The sequence below is a fragment of the Desmodus rotundus genome, chromosome 10 (genome assembly GCF_022682495.2).
Source record: "Desmodus rotundus isolate HL8 chromosome 10, HLdesRot8A.1, whole genome shotgun sequence".
In the NCBI taxonomy this organism is placed as follows: domain Eukaryota; kingdom Metazoa; phylum Chordata; class Mammalia; order Chiroptera; family Phyllostomidae; genus Desmodus; species Desmodus rotundus.
The window spans coordinates 46,578,271-46,590,981 of record NC_071396.1 but is presented as its reverse complement, the minus strand read 5'-3'; the positions used below and the strand labels follow the sequence as shown (position 1 = coordinate 46,590,981).

At 45.7% G+C, this 12,711-nt stretch overlaps 1 protein-coding gene across 2 annotated transcripts; it reads left to right on the top strand.

Moving 5' to 3' along the window:
- The first annotated feature begins 11 nt into the window (after positions 1 to 11).
- On the top strand, positions 12 to 8,584 carry CDKN2AIPNL (CDKN2A interacting protein N-terminal like). Of its 2 annotated transcripts, XM_024575091.3 has the most exons (4): positions 12 to 293; positions 1,546 to 1,645; positions 3,414 to 3,467; positions 6,870 to 8,584. In XM_024575091.3, exons 1-4 carry the CDS (start codon positions 55 to 57, stop codon positions 6,879 to 6,881), a joined length of 405 nt encoding a protein of 134 aa, XP_024430859.3. In that variant the 5' UTR covers positions 12 to 54; the 3' UTR covers positions 6,882 to 8,584. The 2 variants fall into 2 exon arrangements, with proteins under 2 accessions (XP_024430859.3, XP_053768996.1); XM_053913021.1 differs by lacking the exon at positions 3,414 to 3,467.
- Positions 8,585 to 12,711: the final 4,127 nt, after the last annotated feature.

Genomic DNA, 12,711 nt, shown 5'->3' with positions numbered 1-12,711 from the left:
GGTGCGTGTCGGGAAGGCGGCGGGCGGGCCTGGCCCTCGGCGGCGGAGGGCGCCATGGTGGGTGGCGAGGCGGCCGCGGCCGTGGAGGAGCTGGTTTCGGGGGTACGGCAGGCGACCGACTTTGCCGAGCAGTTCCGCTCCTACTCCGAGAGCGAGAAGCAGTGGAAGGCCCGCATGGAATTCATCCTGCGCCACCTGCCCGACTACCGCGACCCGCCCGACGGCGGCGGCCGCCTGGACCAGCTGCTGTCCCTCTCCATGGTCTGGGCCAACCACCTCTTCCTGGGTTGCAGGTGCGGACCCCTGCCGGCTGGCTGACCTGTTCCCTGCCTTCCGACCCGCAGCCCTCGCCCAGGGTTGATCCCGCCCCCAGCCTCCAACCGCGCTAGCCTGGCCTTCGTCTGATTCTCACCCTTAGCCAGCCACCTGGAAAGATATTTATGACCTCTCTGAGCCTCAGTTTCCTCACTTGGAACATTACTGTGATGATTACAGTATTAAAGGGTGAAAAGCACTTAGCATAGGCTACTCTAGCAATAGCTCAGTACATGGTTGGACTCTAAAATGTGCATTGTTAATTTGTATTGCTACTATTAGCTCAAACCATCACCTTTGCAGAGTGCATTTCAAGTCCATTAGCTCCTTCCACTCACTTGGACAATGCAGAGAAGGAAACCGTGGTCCCCAATTTACATATGAAGGAGCTAAGAGAGGGGAGGTGACGTACCCAGGCCCTTGCAGCTTCTGGTAGGATGTAATCTGTGGGCCTTGGCTCTTCCCACTCCCCAGACTGCCGGACCCTGAGCCAGAGCCAGCCTTGGCCTCGCTGCCTTTCCTGTTATGAAAAAAACAGATGCCCTGCATCCCCTCCTCCACCCAACCATGAAGAAGGTAGCAAGTCATCCTTTCATTTTAGCGTTTCCTGAAATTATGCTGGAATAAAATGACTGTTTCGTCCTGGTTTTGTGCTCCTGGCTGTCTGACTCTGGTCACCTGGTCCCTCTAACCCTAAGCCACTTGATTTTGCTTTCAGATGTTGTGGGTTATTAGAACAAGATTTGGGGAAGCACCGCCAGTCACATCCATCCCTTTTCCCTGCCTTCCAGGTGCCCCTGGGAAATCCTGGTTAACAGGATCCAAGATTCAGCAAATGTCAGAAAACTGGATAAATGAATAAATAATGTTATTTGCATTAGACCAACATTCTATGTGTTCAAAAACTAAAAAGTCTTTGGCCCTCATACCATATCCACAAATACGTGCTGCCAGATGTATGCACAGTGTTTCTATTTAGTAAATCTGTTTGTTTTGTACATTTTAAATACCTGCCCTATTGGCATTCCAAGAGCTACTTCTGTATCCCCAAGTGGGAAGAAGCAGTAACTAACTTGCTGCTGAACATGTATTGATTTCCCCTGTGGTATCGAATCAGTCCTCTGAGAGTTGAGTCTGCAGTCCCTTTACCTGCAGTTTTCTTGTTAGCCCCATACTTGGAAGACTGTCAGTCTTCCAAGGTTTTTAACCTTACTACTTTTTATTGTGCAGTTACAACAAAGACCTTTTAGATAAGGTGATGGAAATGGCTGATGGGATTGAAGTGGAAGACCTGCCACAGTTTACTACCAGAAGTGAACTAATGAAAAAGGTAAATAGGATTTCCAAGTGCATTTGAAATGGTGTAGAGTTAACAGCCCCTGTGTTCATGGTGATGTGTTAGAGTTTGTACTGTTTTTCTTTTTTAAGATTTTATTTTTAGAGAGAGGGGAAGGGAGGAAGAAACATCAATGTGTGGTTGCCCCTCACATGGCTCCACTGGGGACCTGGCCTGCAACCCAGGCATGTGCCCTGACTGGGAATCGAACCAGTGACCCTTTGGTTCGAAGCCTGGCCTCAATCACCTGAGCTACACCAGCCAGGGGTATACTGTTTTCTGAATGCTCCTTTCCTATCCCAGAGATCAAAGCCCTTTCATTTTTATTTCTCTGTAATTGGTATAAACCTTTGCATATCTAGGTAACAACAGTATGATAAATTATGCATTGTTGGTGGAGTAACACAAACTCAGCTTTTCAGTTCCTCTAGGAACAGTGTTTTGAGCTTTTTGTGTGATTTTTAGAGAAAATATTGGCTAGAGTGCTACAGCTTCTCACTAAAAAATCTTGTTGGTAACATTAACTCATCCTTAACCCAACAGGTGAGGGCCTGCCCAGCCTTTATTTGGCTTCTCCCACTTACGGAGAGGACTGTAGATGGAGTCACATCCACACATCATAGCGGTCCATATTCTGCAGGGCTTAGTCTGCTACGAGGCCATGGAATTTCCACACAGTGAGCTGTTGCCTCTAGAGTCTTGTTTCTGGATCCTTGGGCTGGGGCCATGGAGACTAGGGCAGAAAGCAGCTCAGGTGATGAGAACCCAGCTTCTCAGAATCTCCCAAGTCATGCTTTTCTCATTTGCCTGGGTCTCCCAAAGTTTCTTTGGGTTTTTATGCACTTTACCCAGGCCTGTTTTAGAGGAGATTTTAAGCTTCTTAAGGTAGTATCCAAAATCTAGTAGTCATACCTCAGAAAAGGTGCTCAGAAAATGCTTACAAAATTGACCAAAGCAATAGAGTAAAAGACTGCTGGCCCTTTTCTTCATTCTACCCTCAGAAATATAGGTAAGCCCTTGCCTCTCCTTAGTTGGGGTCTTGTTTTGGAAGGCAGGACATATAAAGATGCCTCCTTCTGTGTGGGGAACCAGGAACTAAATCAAATCCTCAGCTGCCCAGAAAGCACTTTAGCCCCAAACAGCACACCCCAATTTGATTTCAGATAGTTTTCCCGTAAAAGTACTTTAAAATCTGAACCTGGTATCAGAAGCTTCAGGTTGGTGTTCAAGGGGCTATTTTGTTTTTAAAATCAGCTATTATTAACAGGGGGCTACTGTTTTTAGCCAGGGAACCATGTGCATTGGGAGTTTGGATCCTCTCGGTGTAGTACTTCCAAAAATCTTGGCAGTAAACCCTTCAGTGTCCCAGAGGGGTGAAGTTCCTGGGGCCCAGGCAGGGGGCTGCTGGATAGTTGCTGGCAGGGACAGGCAGGGAATAGGGTGAACCTTTACTTTTTCTTTTCTTAATTTTCAAAAGTTATTGACTTTAGAGAGAAAGGAGAGAGAAACATCAATTTGTTGTTCCACTTATTTACACGTTCATTGGTTAATTCTTGATTCTTGTTTGTGCCTTGACTGGGGATTGAACCTGCAACCTTGGCTTACCAGGATGCTCTAACCAGCTGAGCTGCCTGGCCAGGGCTGAACCTTTTCTGCTTACTGCTTGTGGCAGATTCTCTCCTTGCTTTTTGCTCCTAAGAGGTATTTTGCCCTTCCCCAGATCTTCCCATCAACTTGGTTTCATAGTACACTTCTCCCGCAGCTGCAGCTGTGCTTTCCTGTCATGCCAGGCTGTTGGAGACCAGATCACTCCGTGGTATGTGGGCTTCAGTCTCCAGGACAGACCGAGGAGGTTTTGTACTTGACATGCATGCCCCTGGCATTACCCGTGGACTGCACATGCGTGTGTTGGGGAAGGGTCTTTCTAAACCGTTATACACCGTTACGTGGGTGTTGACCTCAACAATGTCCCTGCCCTGGGGTGTCCTTTTCTGCCACTGTCATAGCACAATGTTAATAGTCTGTGAGAACAGTCCGCAAGCAGGAACAGCGTCCTTGAACCCCGCCCTGCCATCAGACTAATCATTAGCACCTCGCCACCTGGAAGAAGCCTATACTTCTGTAGCACTTTTCGATTACATGGATTTCAACTTCCTTTGAATACAACTTATGTTTTCTTAGTAACCAAGTTTAATTTTATTTTCTTTTAAATTAAAAAAAAGATTTTATTTTTTAGAGAGAGGGGAAAGGAAGGAGGGAGAGAGGGAGAGAAACAGCAGTGTTCACACATTGATCAGTTGCCTCTCATACTCGCCCCAACTAGGGACCTGACTGGCAGCCCAGGCCTGTGACCGGGAATTGAACCCCCAACCTTTTGGTTTGCAGGCTGGCGCTCAACGCACAGAGCCACACCAGCCAGGGCCCAAATTTAATGTTAGACTGTTGATGCCACTGAAAATGGAACTCAGTTGATCCTGAACAGCGAGGTACTCAGAGGGTGTGCAGTAGAGTAGCCAGTTGTTCAGACTCTTCTAGAGCAGCCCACCCTGAGAACAAGTCGTCTGATCTGTGTGCCAGGACAGACTTGTGTGGTGTTGAAGGCTGTCCCCTCTCCACTTAAGGCTACCTTGAGAACCACTGGAAAGAGCTGTGAGGACTTCGCAGCAGTTCTTTTGTCTCTTGCCTGAGTTTCTGCACGTGATAGAGGCTGGCAAACCTTAAGCAACATTGCCAGCCCGGGGACAAAACAACAAAACATCCTTGACGTTGAGCCATGCACCTGAAAACGTCTGTTGTAGTTCTGCCCAGAATTGATCCTCACCTCTAAAATGAGACTTCAGTTGGGTTTTAAAGCTAGCTAGCAAGTGGAAGTGAATCACCTGGCGTTGTTGATATCTTAGGACTGGAGAGTGATGATGACTTAGGGGCATAAGTTCTTTAAAGTAGGATTTAAAAAATACTTCATGGCTATTCTGCAGTTTTGAGGCAAGTACATCTCTGCAGTCTGTCCAGCCTTTTTTTTTTTTTTTGTCTGACAAAAGAAATGAGCATTGGTCTCTGACTGGTGGTATTTGTCAAGCAGTTGCATTGTATGATTTTTCTTTTGAAAGAGGGAGATTCAAAGAAATATATTGATCGAACAATCTCAAATATCTAACAGCCATCCCTAAGCACCTACCAGCAGCCTTTGTGGTTGACCAGCTTTACCCATTAATGAGCAGTAATTAACAGATGAGCAGCAGCTTACTTAGGAAGGGTGTCAGCACTACAGCTGTCAGTATTTCCAAGGCATTGTCTTAAGGAGAAAGAGGAGTGATTGACTAGGGAGCTGTCATTATTGGCTCACAGAAAGAATTTGTCAACTCAATTAGTTGTCCATTTTCCCTGAAAACATTTTTATCCACGAAGAAAAATGGGAGAATGGAAAAGTGAAAGAGAAGTTAGAAAAATGTGTGTCTGCATTTCAAGAGGTTCTTTTTTTTTTTTTTTAAGATTTTATTTATTTATTTTTAGAGGGGAAGGGTGGGAGAAAAAGGGGGAAACAACGTGTGGTTGTCTCTCCCATGTCCCCTACTGGGGACCTGGCCAGCAACTCAGGCATGTGCCCTAGACTGGGAATCGAACTGGTAACCCTTTGATTCGCAGGCCAGCGCTCCATCCACTGAGCCACACCAGCCAGGGCTCAAGAGGTTCTTTTTTATGCATTATGTTCAGTTTTGGGAAGCTTTAAGGTAATGGATTTTTTAAAAACTTTATTTATTGATTTGAGAGAGAGAAACATCAATTTGTTGTTCCACTTATTTATGCATTCATTGGTTGTTTCTTGTTGGGGATCGAACCGGCAACCTTGGCATATCAGGACAACACTCTAACCAACTGAGCTACATAGCCTGGGAAGGAGATGTGATTCTAAGGTGGCAAGTATTTGGGGTTTTTTTAATAGCCTGTCAGATTAGTTAAATCAGGTTTTGCCTTGCATCACCAAGATAAGTGCTCAGTGAAGCTACCTTTTCCCCTTCATGCACTAGAAGAAGCCAGAAAACGTCTGTCTGACCCCACAGGCCAGTCTGTTGCCAGGTGCCCAGGATGAGTGACTCACCAGTCAACCAACACCATGTGTCAAAGAACATACTTGCAGCAGCCAAAGCCAGTGGCAACTGTTGTGCTGCTGTGGTCTTAGTCTATCTTATCAGAAATCTGAGAGACAACTTCGGGAATCTCCTTCCCTTTGGACGACAGATGGTTTCTTTAGGTGATATTACATTCTTCTAAAAGGAAAGAGCCCTGGATGGTATGGCTTAGTTGGTTGGAACCTTGCCCTGTACACCAAAGGGTTGCAGGTTCAATCCCCAGTCTGGGTGCATACAGGAGGCAACCAATCAATGTTTCTCTCTCACATTAATGTTTCTCTCTCTCCCCCTTCATCTCTCTCTAAAAAGCCATGAAAACAAAAATGTCCTTGAATGAGGATAAAAAAATCTTATTGTTTTTGCTGAGGAATTTTGCCTTTTCATTTCTCAAAAAGACTGGAGCAATAGGCTTAGCAGGAAATAGGTCATACCTTGAAAACTCTGATACTAAAAAGACTCTCTGATTCATTCATACTGCTAAATGTTAAGGAAATCCATTCAAATACAAGGTGACAGCCAAAATGATTTCTTCACACCATGCTTAAAAGTTGTCTAAAGCCAAGTTTAAATTTACCAAAGGTGTTAGTGAGTACCCAGAAAGAATGTATTTGCTTCATTTTGTCACTATTTGAAGACATGCCTTACAGTTTCTATCAGTGTGAAATCCAGAAGTACATAACCTTCAATTCACAGCTCCTGAATGTCCTGACTGAAAGTGAAATGTTATGAATTACTACCTGGATCCAGATGATTTTAATTTAGAACAATAAGTGTTTGTGTGAGTCTGCTTTTAGAACCTTTCATTGCAAAGCATGCCTGGAAACAAAGTTCTATTTAAAGTATTTCCATTATCACATTAAATTGTGAACATTTATAGATCACAGGTGACAAAAAAATTAGGTTCTGGCTTCCAAATGGATGGTATGGTCAGAGTTCTGCTGAATTTTCTGAACGTAGTAAAATATTAATTTCTGAGTCTACTTACTATCTGGGTAGGACATAAATATTGCATCCCTGCTCTATTTTAATTTATGAATCTGATTCACTGGATTACGTGGCTATATAACCTTTCTTTTTTCCCCCCCCAGCATCAAAGCTAAGGCAGAAGATTCATCACATTTTCACTATCAGCTACAGGCTAGAGAGGAAGAGGGGACAAATGTGACTTTGACCACAGAAGCTCTCTTAGAACTCCTGACGTTACCAACACGAATGAAAGGGGTATTTTAAAAGGTCTCATTCTTTCAGTACCTATCATTCTAAAAGTATTCATGGATATTTATGTATTTATAAGTCATGCCTTTTTAGTTTTTGAATATCAAACTTTTTGTTAAAAATGCATATTTTTTTATGTTGGTGTAATAATGGCAGGTAATGGATTACACAGTTTGGATTTCTCAACAGTGTACCTTTTAAGTGCAGTTCTGGTTGTATGGTCTTTCTTCCCCACTGAGGCAAACCAGATCCCTTATTTCCTATTCTGTCTGGAGTTTGCACCGCCCATATACTCCACTGCCTGCCCCCCCATCTTTATTTGTCTTTAGAGAGAGGGGAAGGGAGGGAGATAGGGAGGGAAACATCGATGTGCGAAAGATACGTCAATCAGTTGTCTCCTGCTCATCCCTAACTGGGGACCTGGCCTGCAATCTAGGCATGTGCCCTGACTAGGAATTGAACTGGTAACCTTTGGGATCACAGACCAGCACTCAGTCCACTGAGCCACACCAACCAGGGCCACACTCATCTTTTTTTAAAGAGAGAATTAAGAATGAAAGCATAAGCCTCAGGTACCCATCGGCTCATGCAAAGAGGCAGCCTACAAAAGTGTTATCTGACCTTATTTTAAAACTGACGAGATTCCAGTCCGGTCCAGGCAGCCAGTTGATCTGTAGAATCTGTAGGTCTCCCAGCTGCTGAGTAAAGACCCACATTTTCTTTTTCTGGAGGGAGCCTCAGGCTCTTATCTTCTAGACTTGAGGAGTTGCCGAGCACAAGAAATTCTTTATTGCAGTGCTGCTCTGCTCTGAAATGCTGGCACCAATTTCCCCCTTCCAGTTAATGTATCTGTTATTTACCCCCTCCCTGTTCCTCACCCCCTCCCTGTTCCTCTTTCTTATTTAGTATCCCATTAAGTACTCATTTCCAGGCATAAATACTGAGAGGGGGACTTCATTTAGGGGGCAGCAATGTGATAGTCACAGCAGGGTGCAGTCATCTTGGTGCTTGGTCCTGGGGATGCTAGTAAGACAGTGGGTCCTGCCTTAGCTTAACCTACTGGTAAGCCCAGTGCTAAAGAGGAAAGCTGGCTGTGGGAGCAGGGTGTCTGGGGCAGGGAGTGGGATGAGTTGCCCATGGCTCAAGGCTAAGGCCAAGCTGTACACCTTGGATCGGCCTCCTCTCTGGGCAGCTGTTAGCCCTAATCTGTAGCGACCACTAGGGTGGACCAAGGGAAGAAACAGGGTCTCTAATCTATACCCTTGGGCAAGCCACTTCTCTTCCCCACTTACCTGAAAAATGGAGTTCATAGAAGTATCTACCACCAAGAGATGTGGCAAGGGTCAAGGTGTTAGAGGGCCAAGCACATGCTTACTGAGCCTTAGCTTCCTCTTTTCCTCAAATGTAGCCTGGCCTGGATTTTCCCATGCTGCTCATCTACACAAATTTGTGAGGCTTAAAAAAACCCAGATGATAAAGTGGAAAAATCAGTGTGTGGTTATTCACCTTTAAAAACGCATTTTCTTTCCCATGATTGATTCTATTTTCTCTATAATGTTCCAATAAATTAATATCATCCCGCCAGGAATGTATCCTTGCGTATAGCAAGCTTAAATTGTGAATGGATTACGCCCCCCCCCCCACTCCTTCAGTTTATTTTGGAAGACTTCTCTAGTTAATCAAAATCAAATTTTCTGATACGTTTCATTATTTTCTCAGTTTCAGCAGCTTTTTCTTCTCATCTCATCTCTACAGTCCCTGTGGCTATCTGACCCACAAAAGTAACCAGTATTTCATAATTTCATCCTGTGTTTGTCTCAAATAGAACCTAATTTTTTGCATCGCAGCACTCCTTGTGGTGCAGTGAAATGGTCCACTCTGGGCCTCAAACGGGAGCTCACACCAGCCATAAGCTACAAGGCGCAGGCTGCTCCCTTATACAGTCCTGCCCAAGAGGGGGTACAGGTCAAGTGAGGTCTTAGGAGGGGACATGATGCAGTATTTCCTTCACACGTGACTAGGAATGGAGCTTTTTCTGTGAAAGACATTAAGTCTTAATACCTTGTGAGAAGCAAGTGTCAGTATTAACAGAACAGTTTAGGGTGCTTAGTTAACAGTGATACCCTTCTATGTTATCCAGGAAATTGCTCTTTGAAACACTCCTTACAGACGCTACAGCCCACGGGATCAATCCTCTACCTTCGCAGGGGAAAGGATCCCTCTGAACTTCTCCAGGATCCATCTAGACCCGTGGCTTACCATTCCACCGGCACTGGGAGGAATGGCACTATCACTGCCTCTGATGCTTTGCTGTCTAGTAAATGACCGTGCAAATACAGTGTGGCATCTGAAATGAGGTTTCTATTACCCCGTATGCCAGGGAAATTGTTTCCCAGCTGTCCAGCTCTAAAGTCTCTGCTGGGGACCCTTATGGTCTGGAAGGAGACTGTCAACTTCTGGGTCTGAGGTTTGTCATCTAGTCATGCGACCAGTTTAGGGACACCTTTTGGTTCTGCAGGAATGAGTAAAAAATCTTCAAGAGTCAAGAGTTTTTTAACTTAAACACACAAATACACAAATTCTTTAGAAGTGAAACAATCTTGCATAGCTTGCTTTTCATTAAGATCAAGAGTAGCAAACAATACCTATTTAAGTGAAAAACAAAAAAAGGTGACTGTCCCTTCAAACTATGACTCCCAGGGCTAGGGGTGGCAGTGTTGGCTGCCCTCCTTCTGGTTTGGGTTTTCTCATGCCAGCAGTAGGGGCCAAGTCCTTTGCATGTGTTCCCATCACACATGGAAGTGGGCTTGAAGCCTTGTCTATTGAGAAAGAGGACCGGCTGAGGTGGGGTAACATCTGAACAGATGCCCTTAAAAATCAAATAGTGAAAATTGAGACTGGTAAGCTCCCATCAGATGGAGCAAATTCTCATGTTGCCAACCACGTGAACCAGGGCTTTTTTCTGACAGTGCTGTCAGAGAAGGGTGCCTCTTCAAAATACAACCCTGGCAGTTGCAGCCCAAGTCCCACCTTTCCCTGCCTAGGAAAAGTAGGTTAATGAACCAAAAATATCTTGACGGTGGCTCTCCAACCTATTTGCTTTGCTTGCAAGGGACAGAGACTGTTAGGGGCCTGAGGCGAATCTTGGTACTCCCCTGGTTTAGGGGAGTGAGGTCAACCTTGAACTGTGTGGGCCTAAAGCCTGTGCTTTGGTGTGAATGCTAGCACCCAAATCTCTCAGGGCTGCATTTCCCTTTGACATTTCCTTCTGTTAAGAATGTCTGACGGAAGCTGGGAAGTGTGAACTGGTAACTGTTTCTTTCTGAGTTAGGGATCTGCCTCAGGGTAGGGATCTGCAAGGTGGGGATGATCCTCCTTACATCTTTAATGGAAAAACTAACGTCTGTGCAAGTACCTGGTACTTGGTGAATTCTCAGCTTCATTCCTGCCCCACTTTCCCTTTGAGGCCAAGCTGGGAAAGTATGAAATGTTTCACGTGACTTAAATTTACATGAAAGGAAAATGAGCACCCGCAATCACCCCACCAGACCAGCCTCCATCCCCAGGGCTGCCAAAGTGTGTGCCTTTCCAAGCTGTGGAGCAGGGCATAACATGTGAGTTGTCACCTGTTAGGTACTACTGCTGTGTTGACAGTGAACAGCAGCAGACACGGAGCAATGCAGTACCAATCAAAGTTGAGCTGTTCTGGAGGCCAGCCCCCCCCCCACACACACACACATACACTGGGTGCCCTGGTACTCCTGTACCATTGAGGATCCAGGCCTGGGGCTTGCAAAGGCTGTAGGTATGCTCCTTTCTGTGGACATGGTCTCTGCCGTAGTACTGGCTGCTGGCTGGCCAGCCGAAGGCTTGCCCTGGAATCTAACCCAGCAAACTGGCTGGACTCCTTATCACTCTGGGTGTGAATTGTAGGCCTCAGATGCTGGAACAGTTGGGCTTGGATCACCTGACACCTGTGGTCGTGCTTCGCCTTAAACCATTTTTTTTTTTTTTTAAATCACCACCCAAGGATATGTTCAGTGATTTGAGAGGAAGGGAGAGAAAAACATTGACATGCGCCCTGACTGGGGATTGAAACTGCAACCTTAAAGCACTGAGCAGGGACAGAACCTGTAACGTGTGCGCGCACGCTCGGGACACCACTCCAATGAACCCAGCCACCTGGCAGGGGCTAAACCAGCTGTTTCTGCCTCCTCAGGTGGTGAGACAATGACTCATGCTTCCTTCTACCTTTCTGTTTACCAAATTATTTGCTATGACCATGTGCTTTTATTACAAAACCAAAACCACTGATTAAAAAGTGTCCCCAGAGAATTTGAAGCTTGGACCCTGGAGGTCTTGTGGCCTACTGGCCTCTTGCCTAGGTCTATCTATGTGCTGCCTGCCAGAGGCTGTCTTGAAAAGCAGTTCCCACTTTTTGGCTTTAAGTTCCAATCTTTGGTAGTTATAATGTTGCTCTTACTGTTGCTGTTGATCTCTCAGACTTGGTTTTCAGAGGGTGCCACAGTCACTGTGGTCTGAAGCTGCTCTGTGTAGAACACCTAACCCCTGTCAAAGAACCCACACGTTAAGGACTAACAAAAGCCAGGGAACTTTCCTGAACAGATGGGTTCATCAACCTCACCACCACCAGGTCCCAGTACTGCCATCACTGATCCTTCTGGCTTGTAAAAGAGATCCCTATACCCTGCCCCGATACCAGGATCGGCACTCCCCCATACCAATGTTACAGGGTGTGTCCCCCTGAAACCACAGCCTTACGTGCCCATGCCTATAACCCAAAGCCCACTAAAGCACAGCAAGGTTACTAATCTAGCTTTTCTAGACTTTAGCTAAAACCAATGATGTAGGTAGGCTTCAATTGTTTCCTGTGCTCTGCCCAGGATGGTTATCAGGGTGAGAGCATTCCAGTTTCTTGTTGTCTTTGTAGCAGCACCAATGCAAAAACACTAAAATCTCCCAAATCACTTTTGTAAAAAGATGTTATGCAGAGGCCAGCCGAAAGAGCAGCAAGCCACTCTGCAGGTGACACTACCCTGCTCAGGAGTGCTGCTAGTCCAATTAAGCCGATGGGCTGTGGTCTTCTGAGCAGAAGGCCTTGTTGGGAAAGGGGAAGGGAACGGCAACTGTATCCTTCGGGCTTCACACAGGAAGCACTATTAAGAGGTCTGCCTTACATGATCCTAGCTGCATTTTGGCAGCTTTCAAGACACCACAGAACCCCTCCTGCATTCCAGGGAGAATGACAACTAAATGGTTCAGGTTGATGGAGCCTGAGGATCTTTTCAGATAGGCTCTGCTCCCCTCTACACAAGTTCCCAACCCAGTGCCACTTTAAGGACCCCTGTCTTCTAGGTAAGACTTGATAGCAGCTATCCTCCCCCAAAGACTACAGAAGCATCATACTTGTAACCAAGACCATCATCACCATATAAAGACCTCCACACTGGGTAAAAGGTTATTTACTTTCACTCAGGAGAATATACTCTCTGTTTACTAGAGTGTTCCCAAACTTACTCCTCCAGAAGTCACTGATAAACAAGAGCATCACGTGGCCTTTAGCACTCAATGAGACAGTCCCCGAAGTGCATGCAGGGTCCTCACCCGAGTCTGAATCCTCCATATGCCAGAGAGGAAGCCTGGAGCCCTTCCTTTCAGGGTTCTTGAATTCAACCACCAAGGAGCTAAAGTTGC

Coding starts and splice junctions, on each gene's coding strand:
- CDKN2AIPNL (XM_024575091.3), top strand. CDS start 55: ATGGTGGGTGGCGAGGCGGCCGCGGCCGTGGAGGAGCTGGTTTCGGGG. Junction 294..1,545: donor CACCTCTTCCTGGGTTGCAG/GTGCGGACCCCT, acceptor TTTATTGTGCAG/TTACAACAAAGACCTTTTAG. Junction 1,646..3,413: donor GAAGTGAACTAATGAAAAAG/GTAAATAGGATT, acceptor CTTCTCCCGCAG/CTGCAGCTGTGCTTTCCTGT.